The sequence below is a fragment of the Hippocampus bargibanti genome, linkage group LG01, assembly GCF_051943395.1.
Source record: "Hippocampus bargibanti isolate YZ-2025 linkage group LG01, ASM5194339v1, whole genome shotgun sequence".
Classification (NCBI taxonomy): Eukaryota; Metazoa; Chordata; class Actinopteri; order Syngnathiformes; family Syngnathidae; genus Hippocampus; species Hippocampus bargibanti.
In genome coordinates, this window is record NC_142734.1 from 32,481,834 (window position 1) to 32,501,655 (window position 19,822).

At 41.5% G+C, this 19,822-nt stretch overlaps 2 protein-coding genes across 7 annotated transcripts; one reads left to right on the plus strand and one right to left on the minus strand.

Annotated features, from left to right (window-relative positions):
- The first annotated feature begins 1,512 nt into the window (after window positions 1-1,512).
- Window positions 1,513-14,672, plus strand: LOC148903944 (hyaluronidase-2). Of its 4 annotated transcripts, none has more exons than XM_089004017.1 (7): window positions 1,513-1,815; window positions 6,981-7,628; window positions 9,325-9,573; window positions 10,008-10,154; window positions 11,067-11,153; window positions 11,285-11,479; window positions 13,596-14,672. In XM_089004017.1, exons 2-7 carry the CDS (start codon window positions 7,038-7,040, stop codon window positions 13,932-13,934), a joined length of 1,608 nt encoding a protein of 535 aa, XP_088860143.1. In that variant the 5' UTR covers window positions 1,513-1,815; window positions 6,981-7,037; the 3' UTR covers window positions 13,935-14,672. The 4 variants fall into 4 exon arrangements, with proteins under 4 accessions (XP_088860143.1, XP_088860223.1, XP_088860299.1 ...); XM_089004097.1 differs by having other exon boundaries at window positions 11,285-11,467; XM_089004173.1 differs by having other exon boundaries at window positions 13,600-13,865.
- A 605-nt stretch (window positions 14,673-15,277) lies between these two features.
- On the minus strand, window positions 15,278-19,792 carry borcs6 (BLOC-1 related complex subunit 6). 3 transcript variants are annotated; one of them, XM_089004541.1, is made up of 8 exons: window positions 19,696-19,792; window positions 19,102-19,160; window positions 18,446-18,948; window positions 18,136-18,337; window positions 17,881-18,060; window positions 16,762-16,925; window positions 16,609-16,692; window positions 15,278-16,024 (listed from the first exon to the last, which is right to left on the minus strand). In XM_089004541.1, the coding sequence occupies exons 3-8, from the start codon at window positions 18,935-18,937 to the stop codon at window positions 15,899-15,901; spliced, it is 1,248 nt and encodes a 415-aa protein (XP_088860667.1). In that variant the 5' UTR covers window positions 18,938-18,948; window positions 19,102-19,160; window positions 19,696-19,792; the 3' UTR covers window positions 15,278-15,898. The 3 variants fall into 3 exon arrangements, with proteins under 3 accessions (XP_088860667.1, XP_088860577.1, XP_088860499.1); XM_089004451.1 differs by having other exon boundaries at window positions 17,881-18,063; XM_089004373.1 differs by having other exon boundaries at window positions 17,881-18,063; window positions 18,136-18,948.
- Window positions 19,793-19,822: the final 30 nt, after the last annotated feature.

Here is a 19,822-nt window from a genome sequence, read left to right on the forward strand (position 1 = left end):
ACTATTGACAGTACACTTTCTTTACAGCACAATATTTAAAAAAAATATCCTCCAGAAAAATTAATACAAGAACATTTGATTTTGAACAACAGCTCTTATGTAAAAAAATGACCTAAGTGCCTGGTAGTATTTAAATAATGTGTTTTGTTTGTAATGCATTTTTCACTTCATGTATTTGTCATGTCCTCTGCTATGTATTTAAGACTTTCACCTTTTATGCCCCGTATTAGAAAACAGCAGTGTAATGTTTAATTTCCATCAAGCCATCCATTTCTGCAGACCGCTTAATCCTCATTAGGGTCGCGGGGGGTGTTGGAGTCTGTCCCATCCGCGTTTGGGCACTCGGCGGGGGACACCCTGAATTGCTTACCAGCTAATCACAAGGCACACAAAGACAAACAACCAGTCACTGTCACGCTGACACTTTGGGGACAATCTGAGTGTTCAATCAGCCTGCCATACATGTTTTTGGAATGTGAGAGGAAAATGGAGGACCCAGAGAAAACCCACACGGGTCTGGGGAGAACATGCAAACTCCACACAGGGAAGCCAGCACTGTGAAGTCGGCGAGTTCACCACTCAACTACCAGAATTGTGTTGATTTTTTGAGTTCATATTAAGAAGAAAAATAGACCATATATCCAGCGGTGACACGGAGAAACAACAAAGATGGTAAATTAATAGATTTGGAGAAAAAACACATTCCCCATCCGTATATTTATTGATTTAATTATTTTATTCATTCATTTTTGATTCCAGGAACATGCCTTCCCAGTTTCTGGCATTCAAAAATACTCCATCTTATCTGACAAACACAAATAAGACTCTTGTTCGATTGTTCATGCTATCTTAGCTAATTTTTTTTTTTTTTTTTTGTGTGTGTGTGTTTTTTTACGGAGTTCTCAATGTTTTTTTTCCCGTTTTCAACTCGGCATAAACATTCTGAAAGCAAGTAAAACAGAAAATTATGTGGAAAGACATTTCTTCTATCAAACTCAATTGTATTAATCGAGCAATTTAAAACAACCACCACTATATATAGTACAAAGTTCTGTATGTAAATGTAGCAAATATATGGACAACAATAAACATTAAAACGATTACAAAAACAAAGACAGTGGGAATTCACAAACACAGTCATATTAAAAGTTTAAGTCATGATGAATCAAAAGGCACAAGGATATAAATGATTTTTAGACGAGTTTTTAAAATGGGGAGGAAGGGGATAAAGGAAGGTCTTTCCCCAAATTCAGATCAGAAGATAAAACTTTCCTAAACTGAGGTCAGTGAGAAACAAAACAGTGGACAGGGAGATGGGGAAAGATAAGAAGTAGAGTGAAAGTCAAGAGGAAGTGAGGATCTGCAGGTACAGAGGAAACCAGGTGAGATAATCCAACATGTCAAGTGTTTGTTTGGACAAGAGTAGCAGCAGTGTAGCAGAGGATTATGAGATTACAGCCGGTGTCGATGGTCATGTGAAGCAGCGCGGTCATTGCTAAACTCATTCGGCATCTCGCAGGAAGGAAGTTTAGCCTGGCACTTGCATACATTCCGACCCACACATCTTTCCATGTACTTGATCACACCTCCGGTGAAGTACTCCGGCTTCATTCTTTATTTGTTTGGTCAATCTTCATCTCACTTGGCTATTCTTGACTCCTCCACCCCCCTGGGTTCTCTCTTCCGGGTGTTAGGCTGCTTCCGTTGTGTCTTTTTCCATGTCTTCACTAATCCAGCAGAGTACTTGGATTTTTCTCAAGAGGAAAATGATTGAAAATCAGATGATGACACCCTGAAATGCAACCTTTGGATTTGGTGAGTTTTGGAAACTCTTGACATTGGCCCAAAAATATTCGGTGTGTCATTTTTAAGGTTATGCTTCCAAATGTAGCTAGATAGGTAGAAAATGGCCATATTTTGGCTATAAAATGTGAGAATTTAAAAGTTCAAAGGACATAAAATTTGAGTACAATCATGATTGTGAGGTCGCAGAATGAAGACTCGCAATGTGGCAAGCGTCAATAATTAATTAGAGATGTGTGTTTCTTGATTAAAAACTGATGAAAGATGAAAACTGGCAGTCAAGGAAAGTCAAGATGGCAACATATCAGTTGAGATCTCGATGTTTAACTAATTGAGTATTTAGCTAATGTCGCTAGCATGCGCTGTTTCCACCAATGCGAATGGTCTAGTCGTCTCTTGGTTTTTGTGTTCAGTTTGTTGATATGCATGATGAGTTCATCAAGAACTGTTTCATGTAACAAAGAGGGTACAGAAAGCGCTTAAGAAGGACTCCATGTATCTTTGTGTTGTCATATTATTTGTTATTTAGTTTTTTTTTGTTCTTTTGACTTCAAGACGGCGCCGCAAGAGTGGCTGCCTTTCCAGCAGCTCCTGTATTTTGTTTTTCTACTTTCATTCCTTTCATCACTTTGCTGCTGTGAAATGTAAATTTCTCCACTGCGAGACTAATACATAAAGGCAAATCCAATCCAAATACAATCTAATCCAAAAATAACTCAAATTCATGTGTGAAACCTCAAATTGCTTTTTGGAGGAGACCGGCATTGCCCTCACCCCAGTCAAAGAATGTCACTGTATCATGCGTCGATCACAGTTTGTCACTGGCTTTGTGAATGTGGGTGTGAAAGTTTACCCGTCTCTATCATTATACATGCCCTCGATCTTGCTGATGTCCAGACCAGTGTGAATCCCATCTATTACCCAACGTCGGCTGCGATGCCCTCTACCTTTTAGTGGCCTTGATGAGATGAGTGGTATTGAAAATGAATGGATGAAGCTACCTGCTTTGCTAGTGTTTACAAGGACTTTAAAAGAATGATTTAATCGACCTCACATGCTGCGTCAAGCCAAAGCCATTATGGACATGAGATTTTTTTAAGTCCACTTCAATTAAATGTAAGGCTTACATTAACAATGTGACATTCAGGTAAATTATGCCAGTCCATCATCATCAGTCCATCTTAATTCAAGTTGACCGAATCTGCCATTATACTGTCAGGATTACTTCAAGTGTACTTCCATCTTTGTTATATTAGAGTTCATCGCTGATATCTGTGTTGGATTCTGACCAAACTGAATAATGCTTTAAGATTCTAAAATGCAGGCTTAGTCAAAGTGCTCTTTCAAAAATATTCATTATAGAAAATCACACAAAGTATGAATTTAAATTGCAGGTCACAAGGTGCCGGGAAAGACAATACACGAATCCAAAACAACCTGCAAAGGCAATGTTTAACATTAAGATTACTCCAAAGAAATCTCTAAAACTCCAATCACAACAAAACAAAGAGCAATAACAAAAATACTTACAAACACGGAATTCAAAAAATACACTTGAAGCACATCAGCAAGCAAGGTCAAGATTTCAACAAGACGGAGAATAAATCAGAGGCTTTAAATACAAGGCTAGGCTTGATGAGCAAACATAGCACAGGTGCACCTGCAGGAGGGAAACACCCTCCATGTCAGCTAGACCTGAAATGCAATCAAGGCAGAGAAAGGCAATTTGATGCACGTCAGCTTGTCAGACTGCTGTTATTTGAACTACGCTTCCTTCAATGATAAATTACATTTTGTAACTCCCATTTTCAAACCTTCAGACCGTCCTCTTCTGCGCCGTTGATAACTTATGAATATGGATGGTTACTGTGTCACGTGATTGCTTGGTGACCAGTCCGTGGTGTAGCTTAGCGCACGCCTGACATCAGATGGAATGGGGTTTTGCTAACCTGCAATTTGAATTAAAATTAAGGCATATAGAAAATGATTGGATGGACTTTACAAGTACCGTCGCCATAACACACACCGCTGGTGTATCACTCCTGCATGCACACTTTTAAGGCAATTCGAAAGGTGACATAATTATTGCCCTGCTTTCACATTCTGATTGGATCATACCATCCTCATCCATGAGGCAGTAAAAAAAGTATGTGCTATTCTTTTTTGCAGTGCCAATACGTAGATTTGTGTTTCCAGGTTCATCAGGAGAGGTGGGCTAAGGATGAGCAACAGCCCAGACAGACTTGTAAACACAGACCAGCAGCTTTGTCTCAACAGATTAAGCAGTCATCATCACGCTGGTCTTTTACCTCTGTTATCGAGTGAGGCACTGGACATACCTTGTAAAACAGCAGCTTGCGAAGACTTAAACTGATGGTTGATCACTTGGTTGAAAACCTTTATTCGTCCCACAATGAGGAAATTTGCAGTAGTCCACAGTAGCGATTTGAAAGGGAATGGGGTGGGGGAGGGGGGGTTGAAAGGAAAAAAAATATATTTTATAAAAAGAATGCTCTTAAAAACACACTTTTCAGCATCATCTTTGGAATTGAAAGTATTTACGTTGTGTCCTTTATTGACAGGGTGGGTCATATACAAAAAGTAATGTCGTGAATTTAATTTTGTGAATGAATTTTGTGAACCAGATTATCCCAATGTACCCAATTATGATCATAAATGCATAGTCTGGATGTCTTCCTTGTCTAGCACATATGACCAAGGATTTTAAAAAAGCTTTATTTAGCATATACTACACATTGTACGACCTTTTAACCCTCTTAGCATAAGCAAGGCTGTGATCTGGGAGATTATTGAGCTGTTCTAGGGGTGGTCACGCCGGTTAGCACTACCAAGTCCAATTAATACAGTTTAATCTAGGGAAGGGTACTACAATGCTGAAGGGGGCAATTTTTCATCAGTGATCCATATCGGACCGAGTACTTCCTAACCACATGACAAAAACACTATTTTCAATATTGACAAAACATGAATGTCTATATGTGCAAAGCACGTCAGAATCAGAATCAGAAAACCTTTATTCGTCCCACAATGGAGAAATGTGCAGTCCACAGCAGCAATTTGCATGCTGCTCATGTTTGGTTTTTTTTTAATGATACATTTCAAAAAATATGTAAAAAAGACAACAAGTTCAGGGTGTACTCGTCTTACTGCCAGAACAGATAAACTGAGATCGATTATTCTTTTTTTTTTTTTTTTTTTGCTAGTGGAAAAAAACGGTTTGCAGAAAAATTCCCATTCACACAAATACAAATGCACACACAAAAACAGCTATGAACGTCATGTATGTTTTTTGCCCCTTACAAATAGAAAGAAGAATTATTGAACAAATACAGCAAAAATGGTAGAGCGCTACATGTGGAGTCCACTGTAGCAATGTAAATACAGTTTTTATCATTTAATCAAGTCCAGACGGATTTAATTTAGGATTGAACTTTTTCTTTCTGATGAAAGAAGAGAGTCTAAGGTTTCCTACGCTGAATTGAATGTTTGTGTAGTCCTAAAACTGAATATTCTGTGGGTCATGCGATTTGAGTGAAAATGACAAAAATCCCGGACTGGAGTGGTCACATTTTTGCACATCGTCTGGAAGTGAATGAGTTAATCTGATGTTATGAAATACAAGTAAAAAGAAAACAAACACTGTATATATCGAACTACATTTAAAAAACAACCTACCAGCATCAATAAATCATATGTAGTCAGTCCCTGTTCATCAAACCTCTCAGGCCTGAATAAAAGAAACATGAAACATGAAACAGCAAGATAAAAGTACTTCGTATTCATCCAGAGTAGACAGCCAAGAAACCCCCCAAAAGAACCTCAATTCCAAATCTTGCAGCTGGATGAGAAGTAAACCCCATTATTGCCCAAAAGCAGGTTGTGTGTCCAAAGTCATTTCTGTGGGGGTGATTTTAAGGGATAATGTCACAAGCGTAATGGATTTCACTGGGGCAAATCATCTGCTAATAATCCACACCGTACAAACAATCAGAGCTCATCCGAAAGTACCAAAGTTCTGCTTAGTCTTATTTAACACCTGAGGGAACAGACTGCCTGTGACATAGCAAAGCATGATATTATCAATATTCCTTCATAGATTACCATTGACTGTGGGGAAAAAGTTTGGGACCAAAATGACATTTTAACAATGCTGAAAACATCAGATAAAAGACCCGGTGGAATTAATGTGAAAATATGTGAATTTATGTGAAAATATGTGAGTTGAAAATATGTGAGTTGTTTTGTAGTTGTTAGCGGACTAACAATGTGGTAGATGTTGTTCTCAGGGAAATGTAAAAATGTTTCCAGGGTATGGCGATACGGTCTTAAAAGTTAGAGGACAACCCACGTCTCTGGACAAATTGTGTCCATAATTTGTAAAATCGCTTCAAATGACTTCTACTGAGCATATTTTACAAAGATTCCACCGCATATAGCTATATTTTACGTTTTAAGACTCGCACTGAATATTCCGGAAGTCTTGTTTTTGAGTTGGTGACGAGTCCTCACGTGACATCACTGAAGGAACGCCCCTGACTGAAAAAAAGGACACATTGCAGCAGTACTTCCATCACGTCAATGCATTTTGCTTTACTTTGTTTGGTCTGAAAACTTCGTGTAGCACCAAAAAGAGGCAGAAGATGATGACAAAGCTCCGTGTAAGGAATTAATCAGACCATGAAAACGGGCTGATTAATTCCTTACACGGAGCTTTGTCACCATCTTCTGCCTCTTTTTGGTGCTACATTTCCCGCCCCCAGATACCTCAAAATGGCACGGAATAAATTCTTTAATCGATTGCAAACATGTATGCTTTCCTCTTCAGAACTATTTGAATCATATTCATAACTGGATGAGTAACAGGTAAGCATATTCTCCGAATCTGAAGCCATTGTTTTGATTCTCCAGCAAGGCAAGACGTCTTGAACAAGGAGGCAGGACCTTCTGAAACTGGCCACTTCCAATTTCATTTTTTTTGCAGTTTCAGCACACTTTAAGTCATTTTTATTGGTGTTTTGCATTTGACTAAAAATATCATGATGTGTGTTTTGGTTATTTTAGATGCTATAAAACGTTTTTCTGATGTCATTTAGGAAACAAAAAAGTGATGTCACTTGTCCTTTAAATTAATATATATTTTAATGACTGTTTTTCAGAAACATGGTTGGCTGCTGGAGCCTGAAAGAGTGAGACGCTGACGGCGAGCAGCCCCAATGGCATGGAACAACCCACCACTAAAGCCAAAATGGCCGCCATTTAAACACAGGACTAAGCTACCAGTTGTCTCTTGCTCTTTCGCTGGCCTACGAGGACAGACGACAGTTGCACAAACTATCCTTGTCTTACTCGTTGCTGGCCTAAGTATGGCTGCTCCGCCACAACTAGCGCGCCCGCCTCTCCTGTCCGGACAGCCTTTTATTATTTTTTGGGGCATCCCAGATTCCTCCTGCACCACGAGACCAGATCCAGGTTCTTTTGGGATGGAACGCGAGGGCCGTGTGGTGGTCTTCTACGAGGACACGCTGGGAAGTTACCCGTATTTTATTGATAAAGACACAAGGGTGAATGGGGGTCTACCGCAGCACACGCGACTGGACAGCCATCTTCAGAAAACTCAGATGGACTTAGATGCAGCTTTGCCGACGCCAAGGTACCTCGGGCTGGGGGTGCTGCAGTGGGCTGAGTGGCTACCGCAGTGGTTGAGGAATCGAGAAAAGAAGGCCGTTTATCAAGAAGCATCGAGGAACTTGCTGAAAACCTTCTTCCCTAATTGGACACCGGAGGAGGTGGAGAAGTGGTCAAGGGTAAGAAGTAAGAAAGTGTGGCAGTGAGAAGAGAGAATTATGGTAACAAGTCGAGTTTAAATCTTTAGATTTTGTATTCTTCATTTTGAGTTTTGTTTTTTTAATTGACTTTATTTCAATCACTTTTCAGAGTGAGTTTGTTTGTTTTCGTAGGTTTTAGTTATGGTTGAAATGATTAGTTTTATCAGTTAAGTGTTTTTTACGTTTTATGTGTGCGAGATTAACTCATTCGCTGTCATTTGAGAATTTATTCGGGAATTGAAAAGTGTGACGGAGAGCGATTTCTGAATTTGAAGTGTCGGTTGTCCTTTAAATACGTCCAAAAACAACCAATACCATACCGACGTTTTTCAGCAGTGTTATTCGGATGAAACATAAAAGAAGCTAAGTGAAAGATTGTTGCAGACCTCCCTCTGATTCGAGATACAACTCTGATGGTCCATCGCACAATCGAAACATGGACTGCTGACAGACAAGTCATTATTTCTGTCCTCCTTTGGAACAATATGTTCCAGTGTGCTCAAGGCAAGAAAAAAAAGTTATTTTAATGTAATGCGTTTTTCCCATTTCAGTTGGAGAAATATTACATTTACAAAAACAAAGGATGCCACAATTGAACAAACTGATGACCGTAATATATGTGGTGAACATTATTCCCTCTATGTATCAGTGCTTTTTTTATAATGCATCCTAAGAGTTTTTTGGCCATTTTGGTTGTGTAGAGCCGGCTGTTTAAAGGACAACCGACATCATTTTTTTTTGTTTCCTAACTCACATCAGAAAAACGTTTTATAGCATCTAAACTACCCAAAACACGCAGGCTGATTTTTTAGTCAAATGAAAAACACCAATAAAAATGACTTAAAGTCTCCCAAAACTACTTCTAAATGATCTGAGAAAGTTTCATTTTCAGAAGGTCCCGCCCCCTTGTTCGTGACGTCACGCCAAGACGTCTTGCCTTGCTCGAGAATCAAAACAATGGTTTCAGATTCGGAGAAGATGCTTTCTTGTTACTCATCCAGTTAGGAATATGATTCAAATAGTTCTGAAGAGGAAAGCATAAATGTTTGCAATCGATTAAAGAAGCCCTTCCGTATCAATTCGAGCCGTTAGGACTCCAATGTAGCGTCCCAGAAAATTCACAAGATGGCGCACAAGCTCCGCTGGAAATTGATTGATTTGTCTGCTGGGAATGTGTGTCAGCGAATATCAAATAGTTGTCTTGGTGCAACACACAACGATTTACCATTGCGTTATTTATGTGTTTTCCTTCTAATTTCGCCATCAACACGAAGTTTTCAGACCAAACAAAGTACCCCAAATGCATTATGTGTCGCTTTCTCGTTCCTGTCGTGACGTCACGTCAGGAATCGTCACCAAGTCAAAAACAAGACTTCCTGAATATTCAGCGTGAGTCTTATTAAATATAGCTATATGCGGTGGAATTTTTGTAAAATACGCTCAGTAGAAGTCATTTGAAGTGATTTTACAAATTATGGACACAACTTGTCAGGAGGCGACGGTTGTCCTATGAACCGCGACTAAAAATCGAATCAAGACTTTTATTTTACTGTCTAACGTGACACATAAATACAAATGTTGACAATTTAAAACCTTTCTTCCCTATGAAAATGACAATAGAAAAAGGATTAAAAAGAAAAAGCAAAGCTGACTTATTTCCATGCCGTTGTGCCAGGTGGACTTTGAGGCAGCAGCCCAGTCCGTCATGATGGAAACCCTGAGGGAGATAAGACGGCTGCGACCCAAAGCGCTATGGGGCGTTTCCCCTTACCCGAGCTGCTACAACGGCGATTCTGCGCTAACCGATTTAGCCAATTACACCGGCAAGTGCCCCCCTGTCGAAAAGGCCCTCAACGACGAGCTGCTGTGGCTGTGGAAGCGGTGCTCCGCCTTATACCCTCTTCTCACCCTTGAAAAGCTACAGGTGGGTGAAGCGTTTGGGGTCAAAAGGGTTGTTTGGAAGCATGATCTGTTTTCATTTTCCATCTTGCAAGCTTACGCGTTGATACAGATAGTGTTGATATTCACCACACAGGCAAGGAGTTGTGTCAACTTTGTCTTCATCAATGGGCTACATCATGGTTGCCCTCAGGGGTGGTGACAGTGAGGTGCACTGCGTTAAATTACGAACTAGGCATGTGAACATAGAGCGTGAAGCCATACAACATGACTGCTATTTGTTCATCCATTTCTTATTCTACCATCTTGGTCATTGGCAAATATCTTTGATTCATTACTGTCTGTTGATAGAAGGTCGCACAGACCGGATTTAGGCACTGCTGATGATTTTGTGATTTTAGGTTTTCTGCAGGTTTGCATGTCAAAAACAATGTATCCATCTGCCCGCTTTTCATACAGGGCGGAACATCCGGAGGGAAGCTTTATTTGTCCAGTCAAATTCAGGAGGCGCTGCGAGTTTCCTCTTTGGCCGGAGTGTCATTTGACCTTCCCGTGTTTCCGCTGGTCAACAGCGTGTACGCCTCAACCAACACTTTCCTTTCTCAGGTGGGCGATAGGTGTGATTTTGGATGAAAGGAAAGGCGAATTTGAAAATAAATAAATAAATACATGCAAAAAGAAACATAAATAATTAACTCATTCACTGCCATTCTCGTATTTATTTGGGAATTAAAAAATATGATGCAGTGCAGCATCCACAAATTTGTTTGGGTTTTGTTTTTTCTTTGGGGGTGGTGCCGGCCAGACATCTGGAAGTGTTTTTTTCCCTTCCGCCAGGGGGCAGCATTTGCCTTTTTTTCCATGTCATTGCTTTGTTCCAGCTTCAGTTGTTGTTAAAGCGCTATATAAATCAATATAATAATAACAACAACAACAACAACAACAATAATAATAATAATAATATGTATGCATACATGCATGCATACATACACACATACATACATACATACATACATATATACGCACACACGCACACACACACACACACACACATACGCACACACGCACACACACATACATACATACATACATACATACATACATACATACATACATACATACATACATACATACATACATACATACATACATACACACATACATAAATGTGCCCTTTGGGGCGGGGTGTAAGTGGGGGGAAAAGCTGCAATTGACTCCCCAAAATATTTTGCATTGCCAGGAGATGTCACAAGCTGGCACTACACCATGACCGTAAATTTCTATGAGCCAGTGCTTTGGCCTGTCTGAAAGAAGCGACTCCCCTCAATCCAACATATATCAGTCCCTTGTTGACAAAATACCAGACGATGGCACCAAAGCACTCCTTTTGTATTCGATAAGGTTTTACAGCCACCTTGTGGCATCTAAGTGCATTTTAGAAAGACCGTAAAAAGTCTCAGCGGAAAGCATGTGGCTCGGCGATATAAGTGTCTTCCGCATCTTGATGTCCTCCTCCAGACAGACTTGGTCAGCAGCATTGGTGAAAGCGCTGCCATGGGAACAGCCGGGGTGGTCATTTGGCAGAGAAGTGAGATCAGGACAGAGGTAATGGAAATGCCAGGATGACATTTCGTAGACCTAATCATCATGCAGTTGTTAATGTCTGTTTCTGGATTAAAATGAATATACCTGCAATAAAATGACACAAAATGTTTTTTTTGTCTATCCGTCTGTAGAGAGAATGTCAGGATCTGGCAGAGTTTGTCCGCAAAGTCTTGGGACCTTACTCCATGAATGTAACCACGGCAACCGGGCTCTGCTCAGCCTCCCTCTGCGAGGGAAAAGGCAGATGTGTCCGTCAAAATCCAGACAGCTCCGCCTACCTCCACCTTCCGCCACCCGCTGACGCGATGGAGAAGGTGACAGAAACGGTGATTGATGATTTGTTAGTGTTTGCGTGTGTTGCGCATATTAAGCATTTCATGTATCGCGATGATGGTGTCCTTTTTGATGCCTCATTTCACTGTCAAGCCATGAAAAATGCCTTTGTTTTGGTCTATCCAAAGAAACTAATGCGATATCTCAAAGAATTTCAAACACATTTGAAGTAAGAACAAAGAAAGAAATTTGTTGTGTAGTGCGATGGATAAGCGGGAGGTTTATCTGCCTCACAGTTTGAGATTGGAAACACAGCAACTGCCTTCCTGTGTGGACTTTGCACCTTTTTCCACATACATTTACTCAAACTCCCTGTTCCAAAAACATGCATGTTAGGTCCATTGGAGTCTAAATCACATGTGACAAAGTCAAGGCCTGGGGGCCAAATCTGGCCCGCCACATCATATTATTCGGCCCACAAAAGCAAATCAAGCATGTCAAGTGCCATGATGCTTGCTAATGTCTGAACCAAAATTGCAAATTGTCCCATGTAAACCACAAAAACAGTCATTATTCTTGACTTCAGATTTGAAAACTAGTTCTTTATTATCTCATTCACTGCCATTCACAAATTTATTCGGGAATTGAGAATATGACGTACAATGCCATTTCCAAATGTGAGGGGTTTTTTTTTCATGCTTGGGTGCCGATAAAGCGCTGGCCATGGCCTCTGGAAATGTTTTTTTCTTTTCCACAAGGGGGCTGCATTTCCCTTTTTTCCATGTTAGCGCTTTGTTCCAGCTTCAGCTGTGGTTAAAGCGCTGTATAAACCAATATGTATGTAATGCATTGTATTTTTCAGCCGCTCTCATTTCACGCTCATATAACTCCAGACCCATATGATTTAGGAGTTAACTCTTTTTTTCCGATCGAAGAAGAGAGTCTAAGGTTTCTAACACTGTATTGAATGTTTATGTAGTCCTAAAACTCAATATTCTGTGGGTCCTGGAATTCAAGTGACAATGACAAAAACCCTGGCACTCGATTGGACACAATTTGGCATGTGTCTGGCAGTGAATTAGTTAATTTGTTGTGCACTCATATGTGAAGGGGATTAAACGTTCGAATGGCTTCCCAAATTCATAACAGCCCCCTTGAGGAAAACGGAACTATAATTTGGCCCGCGGCAAAATATGAGTTTGACACCCTTGATCTAAATTGTCGATACTGTATAATCAAGGGTCGGGAACCTTTTTGACTAAGAGAGCCATAAAAGTAAAATATTTAGAAATGTTTTTCAGTGAGAGCCACACGCACGCGGACGTGCGCACACGGACGTGCGCGCACACACAAACGCGTGCATGCGTGCGCTTACACACACGCACGCGCGGCCACTTTTCAACAAAATGTCAGAATGCATTATTTAAAATAACTTTGTGATAGTACTCACCGTTCACATGAATGGTTTTCCGTTCCTCGTGATTGGTAAAAATCCAGGCAAACGATCGGAATGAAATTCAACTTGCCGGTCCAGAGGCGAAGTTACTGCTAGCTTGCCTGCACACGACTCATAAGCTTCCACACTTGCTATCTGCAATATCTTCTCGCAAAAGTATATTTATGCTAACGTTAACATGGGGCTTGTTGACATTCGACTGTTTCATCGATGGTATTGTTTCATTGCAAATTAGAATCCGAACCTTTTCTCTCCTCAAAGGTGAACCTCCAGTGCATTCAATCTTGTGTACTCGTTGGGCTCATTTAAAGGGGCGTTTACCTGTTTCAACATGGCGGCCAGTATCATCCAATCAAAATAGCGCTTTCGGCCAACTGCAGCCACAACAGGAAATGAACGGCGAAAAAAACGAGAATATGTAGTATTTAGTTTTATCGGCGAGCCATATGCAATCATCAAAAGAGCCATATATGGCTCACGAGCCATAGGTTCCCGACCCCTGCTGTATATCATATGAATGTTTGTCTATAGGTAGACAATCATTTTTGCCAGCAACCGCTCATTCAAAATCATCAGAAAGCGCCTCCAGCTCACCTGTCACAAAAATAAGGTTAAGCAGCATCGGAAAAAGGATGTCAAATATTTTCGTTTCATTAAAATCCCAGGTAAAGGTAAGAAATTCAAGTACCGCCGTTAACCATTTAATCCGGCAGGCAGACGCAGCCAAAGCCACAGACAAGCCCGATCCGGACGCAAAGGCAGCTGACCCGGACCCCGCTGAGTTGTGGAAGAAAGACTTTCAATGTCAGTGGTACAAGACTTCGGATCGGGACGTCTTAGATCAGCAATCCCCCAAAGACGGAATCTCTGTGGATGGGACGCTCGAGCAAATTTCCGGAGAGCTATCGGGGACTTCGGTGACCTTGACAACAGATTCCATAACAAAGGTTGCCTCGACGATGGAGCCGAGTGGAAGCACGTCAGCCCCGTTGGCTTCGCGCCGTTGCACCGTTTTGTTGTGGCTGGTGACTGTTCGTCTGTGTGTAAACTAACGCAACCTTTAGCTACAGAACCAAACTGAAGTGCCTTTAAGCAAGACTGCAGACATATCGCGTGCGTTTGCGTACAACTTGTGCCAATGTGCAGTAGTACTGCCAACAAAACAGATACCAATTTCAAGCAACCACTTTTGCAGCAAAAACTCCTTCCAGGCCGTTATGTAGTAGACGTGCGCATTCCACCATGACGTCTCTGATCCACTGCTGAAAAGGACACTTTGATCCTCTCCTCTTTTATCTAGAACTGCTTCATGTCACAAAGAGGGTACAGAAAGTGCTGAAGAATGAATGTCTCTGTGTCGTCATATTGTTTGTTATTTAGTTTTTTTGTGTGTTTTTCTTACTTTATGTTACTTCCGGGTTGAGTGAACGCTGGCGCGTGTGGCTGCTGCTGCTCACCCACAGAAAAAAATATCCTGTGACTGCTGATAAGATGACCATTTCAATCAGGTGTGTTGCACCACGGAGAGATGGAAAACATGCAGGAGAGTGGCCCTCGTGGACCCACGTTTGAGACCCTTGTTCTTATAGTTTCATTGTATTGTATTCCATTTAGTGTTGCTCCATTTAGTGGATGCCTAGCGCAACTGCAGTCAGTATTGTTGCTTTTATCCTATGTGCCTTATAATGCAGTGCGCCCTACATATGAAAACAACTTTAAAATAGAACATTTATTGAAGGTAAGCCTTATAATTCAAAGTGCCTTATAGTACAGAAAATATGGTAAGTCAATTTCTGGAGCCATATAATAATAATAATAATAATAATAATAATAATAAGAAGAAGAAGAATACATTTCATTCATTAGCGCCTTTCCAAACCCTCAAGGTCACTTTACAGTCACCCCCCCAAAAAAGACATCAATTCAAACATTCAACCTTCTTTTTCTTTTTCTGTAATATCCACCGCAAAGATAAATATTACACAACAATCTTGGTGCCCCCGAGTGAATTTATTGAATGATATGACAACATAGCAGTCGATGATGCCCCATGACAAGAAAACAACATGAAGCAGGCAAACGAGCAACCGATTGGAAACAGCAGCCATTCACCTTTGTTCTCTTTTTTTATTAGCAGCACAGTCCAAAGAACTCATTATGGGAAACTATTTATTTGAGTGATTTATAGGGTAGACACACCAGTTATTTTGTTATCATCATCAATTCTAAAGATGATTGAACATCATAGAAATGTCCGTCACTGACTTTTTTATGGCATTAAGTCCAAATTTGGAGCTACGATATTGACCTTGGCTGACAAAATATGAACAAGAATTGTCCATGCAGGCACCTGTGATTTGAAGGTTAGTAATTTAAAAAAAATGTGACAGCGAAACATAAATCACTATCTTTAATTTGTCCTTTAGGTAGCAATCAAGAAACACTGAACGCTTAAAAACGGCGCTTTGGCATCTCAGTTGTCACAAGGAAAGTCACTGTACTTACAGATTTGCAATGTAAATAAATAAAAATAAATATAAGACGCTCTCCGTGATGCTCACCTTCCCCCGCTTGGCCTGCAGTGAAGGATGTGTGTGCCTTTATTGCATTTTTATTAAAACTAGCGCCCAGCTCATCTCCCTCTAAAAATAATACAAATAAAAGATACTGTTCTTGGAGCAAAATAGAGAAACAGCGCCCCCGCGTGGTAAAGAGAGGTTAGTGCAACCTGAACAAAGCTTTCTGGACGGATACGTTTGACCCTCGTAGTGGATGGAGGTCAACATCCTCCATCCACTGGTGGAGCAACGACCTCGCAACGGAGCGCAAGTACGATACACAAATAAGATTATTGTTCCATAACGAGCAAGGGCCAAATAATCCGGCATACCTGGTACTGCAAAAAAAGATGATCCCGATGGGAAAGAGTGCAGAAAAGGTAGGATTATTTGCAGAGGACCTCGTGGAGGTGTGCTTGTCGTTGGGAGTCTTTGAGAAGCGTAAACGTTGGCTGGAGCTACTTGCAGATGGCCTCCAACGCGTCCAGAGTCCGCTTGATGTCTCGGATCTGTGCCGCCAGGATGTTGATGGGCTGCATGGAGCGGTCCAACTCCTCGCAACGCGCCATTAGCGTGTACATGCCCTGCAAAAGAATCGGTTGTGTTATTTTTCCTTTCGTTCAATTGATGTATTTCCATGTTAGCGTGTATGCTGTTTCATTTATATAAGAGTTGAATAAAAAATAAATCACAATTAGAGCCTTGGCTAAGCTATCTGTGGAGTACACATAACCCGGCGCCCTTGTGTTCAAAATTGAGAAAAAGATGTAAATAGATATCTGAATTTGCTTTATGTGAGTTATGATATAAGATATAGTCGAAGATATAAGATAAAAAAAATAACGTGAATAGGTTTGAACTCGAAAGGGTTAAAGATGCAGTGAATTTTTAAGACATTTCCTTTTACATTTGAAGCAAGAGCATCACACGGAGAAGTGCTTCATGAGGCTCCATTTTCCCATCACTGGTGCCCGGTGACACAATATTAGCCTAGCTTTAGCATCTTCCGTTATGTTTTTTTTTAATCTGCACCATTAGTTAAAAAAAAGATTTCTTAGTGTGCCAGGCCTGAGGTATGTGCCATATTGCACGCCTGGCAACTCCTCATGTGCCTTTGGCGATACCAACGCTTATTAGAAACGTAGCATGTCAGAACGTGGCTGCTCACCTTAATACTCATATCCACAGATTCTCCCAGGCTGTCCACGGAGTCTCGGTATGTCTGAATGTAGCCCACACTCAAAGCCGTCATCTAGTCAAAGGTGCAGAGAGAGAAGGATCATTCAATGGGAGCCAATGAAGGAAATGGTCCAAGACTCACATTCTGGATGGTTCCGTTGAGGCTGCGCATCATCATCTCCACGCTCTGCGCCACTTCCTGAGTGTGTCTCTGCAGGTCGATAAGGACGGTTGGATCGATGGGCGGGATATCCGCCGGTCGTCGTGACAACCCTCGGCTACGGTAGATGGGACCCGAGCAATCCGCTGGAAAGAATTTCACAATAAAGGCATCAGAAGGAGATTACATAAGGATGGAATTGTGATTTTTTTTTGTTTACGCTTTTCCTGTCAGATAACTGAAGAGAGCATTTTTATTTTCCAACAATTGAAATGAATTTAGTCAAACTGCAGTGAAATTCAACACACACACACACGCGCGCACGCATTCCTGTTTCAATGGTTTTATGAGGTCTGGATAACTCCAGATAAGTGAGGACCACCGTTGCTGATAAGTTTAGAGAAGAACTAGTGTCACATTTGAAGACTAAATGTCACCCAATTTCCCACTTCAACTTTTTTAAAAACAAAGCAATAAAAAGTGGACTTGAAACTGATATAACAGCAAAAGAGGTTTCTGAATGGCTACATTCAAAGTCCTCACCCCTGTGGTGAATTTGGTTAAAATATTGTTTTACTTTTTGTGGTATGAACTTTTTCCTCTCATTAAACACACACACACACACACACGCGCACACGCACACACACACACACACACACACACACACAATGAGTAAAAAGTGTGTGTATCCAAGTGAAATGAAAATACACACCAAAAAAACTTTTTGGGTGATTTTGTGAGGACCTCTCTGAAACTTTAACAGATGCATATATAGACCCCCTAGAAGGCTTTAGAACGAAAAACTTGTAAGGACCGGCCAAAAGGTCCTCACTTGTCAAAAATGTCCTCAATCAGTATGGTATAAAATGTTAGTGGTCCTCGCAAGACTAGTCACACACACACACACGCACGCACGCACGCACGCACGCACGCACGCACGCACGCGCACGCGCGCGCGCACACACACACACACACACACACACACACACACACACACACACACACACACACACACACACACACACACACACACACACACACACACACACACACACACACACACACACACACACACACACACACACACACACACAAACTCACAGTCACTGCAGTCCAGGCTGGGCTTTGAGCTCATCTTAATCTTCTGTTCCAAGTTCTTGGTGATGAAGTTAGTAAGGTCTCCCTCGTGGCTGACAGTCCCCTCCAGCTCAAGGGCCGAGGAGATGGTTGCCCGTCGACCCTCGGTTTGACACCCTCTGCCTGCCCCCCGGACCCCTGCTCCTACTATGGAGATGAGAGTTAAAACACATAGAAAAATGAAAGCCCTGAGTTGTCGCTTAAAAATCCTAGTTCTACCTCCACACGCTTGGCTGATCTCATCCAGGCTCTTGCTGTCCTGCATTCCTCGGACGTTACGCACCCACACCTGGGCCATGATGTGAGGGGGGCAAGGTGTGTCATCGCAAGGAAGAAGAGGCGGTGGCGGTGGTTGTGGTGGCGGGGAGGAGGACGAGGAGGTGCCGGGGCCAGGTGCTGAGGAGGAGTAGTGACGTAAAGACTGGAATGTTGGCGCGAGGGGTGAGTCAGAAAAGGAAACAGAAAGGAGTTCAATTACCAAGTCAATTACATAAGTCGACGTGTAATAAGTAAATGCAGACAACCCCACCTCAATTTCCTTTCTCTCTCCCACAGACTCATTGTGGCACTTCTTGCCGTTCTTCTCACCCTCTTCACTGTCCATCTCTGCTGTGACAGGTTGTCCTCTCCAAGACGAATACTCGGACGACGCTTTCCCTGTCCAGTCCTGCTGCAGAGGCTGCGCAGCGCCCAAGCCAACTGGACCAACTACATAATCTGTGTGTGCAGTGTATATGTCCTCGGAGAGGGAGAGGTCCATATCGTGAGGTGTGTGGGGGGTAAAATGACCTGTTCTGACATTGTCACCGATTTGGGCGTGCAAATAACGTTGATCATGTACTCCGTGGCTCTCTGTGTGTATCTGAGAGCCGTCTTCGGACTCCACGTCAGGGAAGTCCTCTTTGAGTCCCACACAATTCAACGAGCCCGCAGTAAGAGGACTGGTTTCCGAAGAGGGAGGTGTCGCTACCCCGTTTGCCATTTCCGGAACCTCTGTGTTAATCACAGGGGAGCGACTCATCCCTCAACCCGCTGGACACAAAACGACATGATACAAAGCAGTCACAAATTGCACACTGAACAAGCACATTTGTTTGTAAATTGATTAAAAAAAACAGTCATTATTTTAACATAAATAGTAGTACGTATTGGTTGGGAAACATTGGGCCATGGTGTGATACTTACATACGATTCAACGTACGTCGCTGCTGTGGAACGGAACTCTGTTGTCAAATGACACCTCCCTGCAGCCAAAATTACAGTTTCATCGTTCCATCACAATGCATGGGAAATCATATCGACATAATTTAACCTGACATCAAAAGTGTCAATGTACTCTCTTAAGGATTTATATTTGTTGTATATAATTTTTATATCTGCTTTATATCTGTTGATTTCAACAAGAGCCTGTCTCGCCAATGTTCAACTTTTTTGCAGAACTATTAGCATCAGATCACATGACATCATCTCATATTGTCAGCTGTGGCGCGATTGCGAAAGAAATGTCAAAGAATAAACCACCCAAAACAAACATATGACGACAGTATGAGAACAGTTGGAATGCTTACATTAAACTGTATAACTAAAAGCAGCCATTTAACCGCCCTGCTAGCTGCCTATCAATGCAGTCTATCGTTCAAAGCAAAACAAATTAGCATTTTAGCATCGAGCGTCTATCAATAGCTGTTAAGGCCTCTACAAGACAACGACGACCACATGCGGTTGCATAAAAACTGCGCTCAATCTTCTTTACGACACTAGTCTGAGTTGTCTACATACCAATTTTAATTTGAAGGTGTAACAATCACACTGGTAGTTTGTGCAGCCATTAAATATAGAACAATATCACAGTCCGTTTGTAAAATGCTTCCCCGAAGAGAGCAACGACTCGATTTCCGCCTATGAA

Coding starts and splice junctions, on each gene's coding strand:
- LOC148903944 (XM_089004017.1), top strand. CDS start 7,038: ATGGCATGGAACAACCCACCACTAAAGCCAAAATGGCCGCCATTTAAA. Junction 9,574..10,007: donor TCACCCTTGAAAAGCTACAG/GTGGGTGAAGCG, acceptor CTTTTCATACAG/GGCGGAACATCCGGAGGGAA. Junction 10,155..11,066: donor CCAACACTTTCCTTTCTCAG/GTGGGCGATAGG, acceptor GTCCTCCTCCAG/ACAGACTTGGTCAGCAGCAT.
- borcs6 (XM_089004373.1), bottom strand. CDS start 18,937: ATGAGTCGCTCCCCTGTGATTAACACAGAGGTTCCGGAAATGGCAAAC. Junction 18,064..18,135: donor GATCAGCCAAGCGTGTGGAG/GTAGAACTAGGA, acceptor TCATCTCCATAG/TAGGAGCAGGGGTCCGGGGG. Junction 16,693..16,761: donor TCAACGGAACCATCCAGAAT/GTGAGTCTTGGA, acceptor ACCTTTGACTAG/ATGACGGCTTTGAGTGTGGG.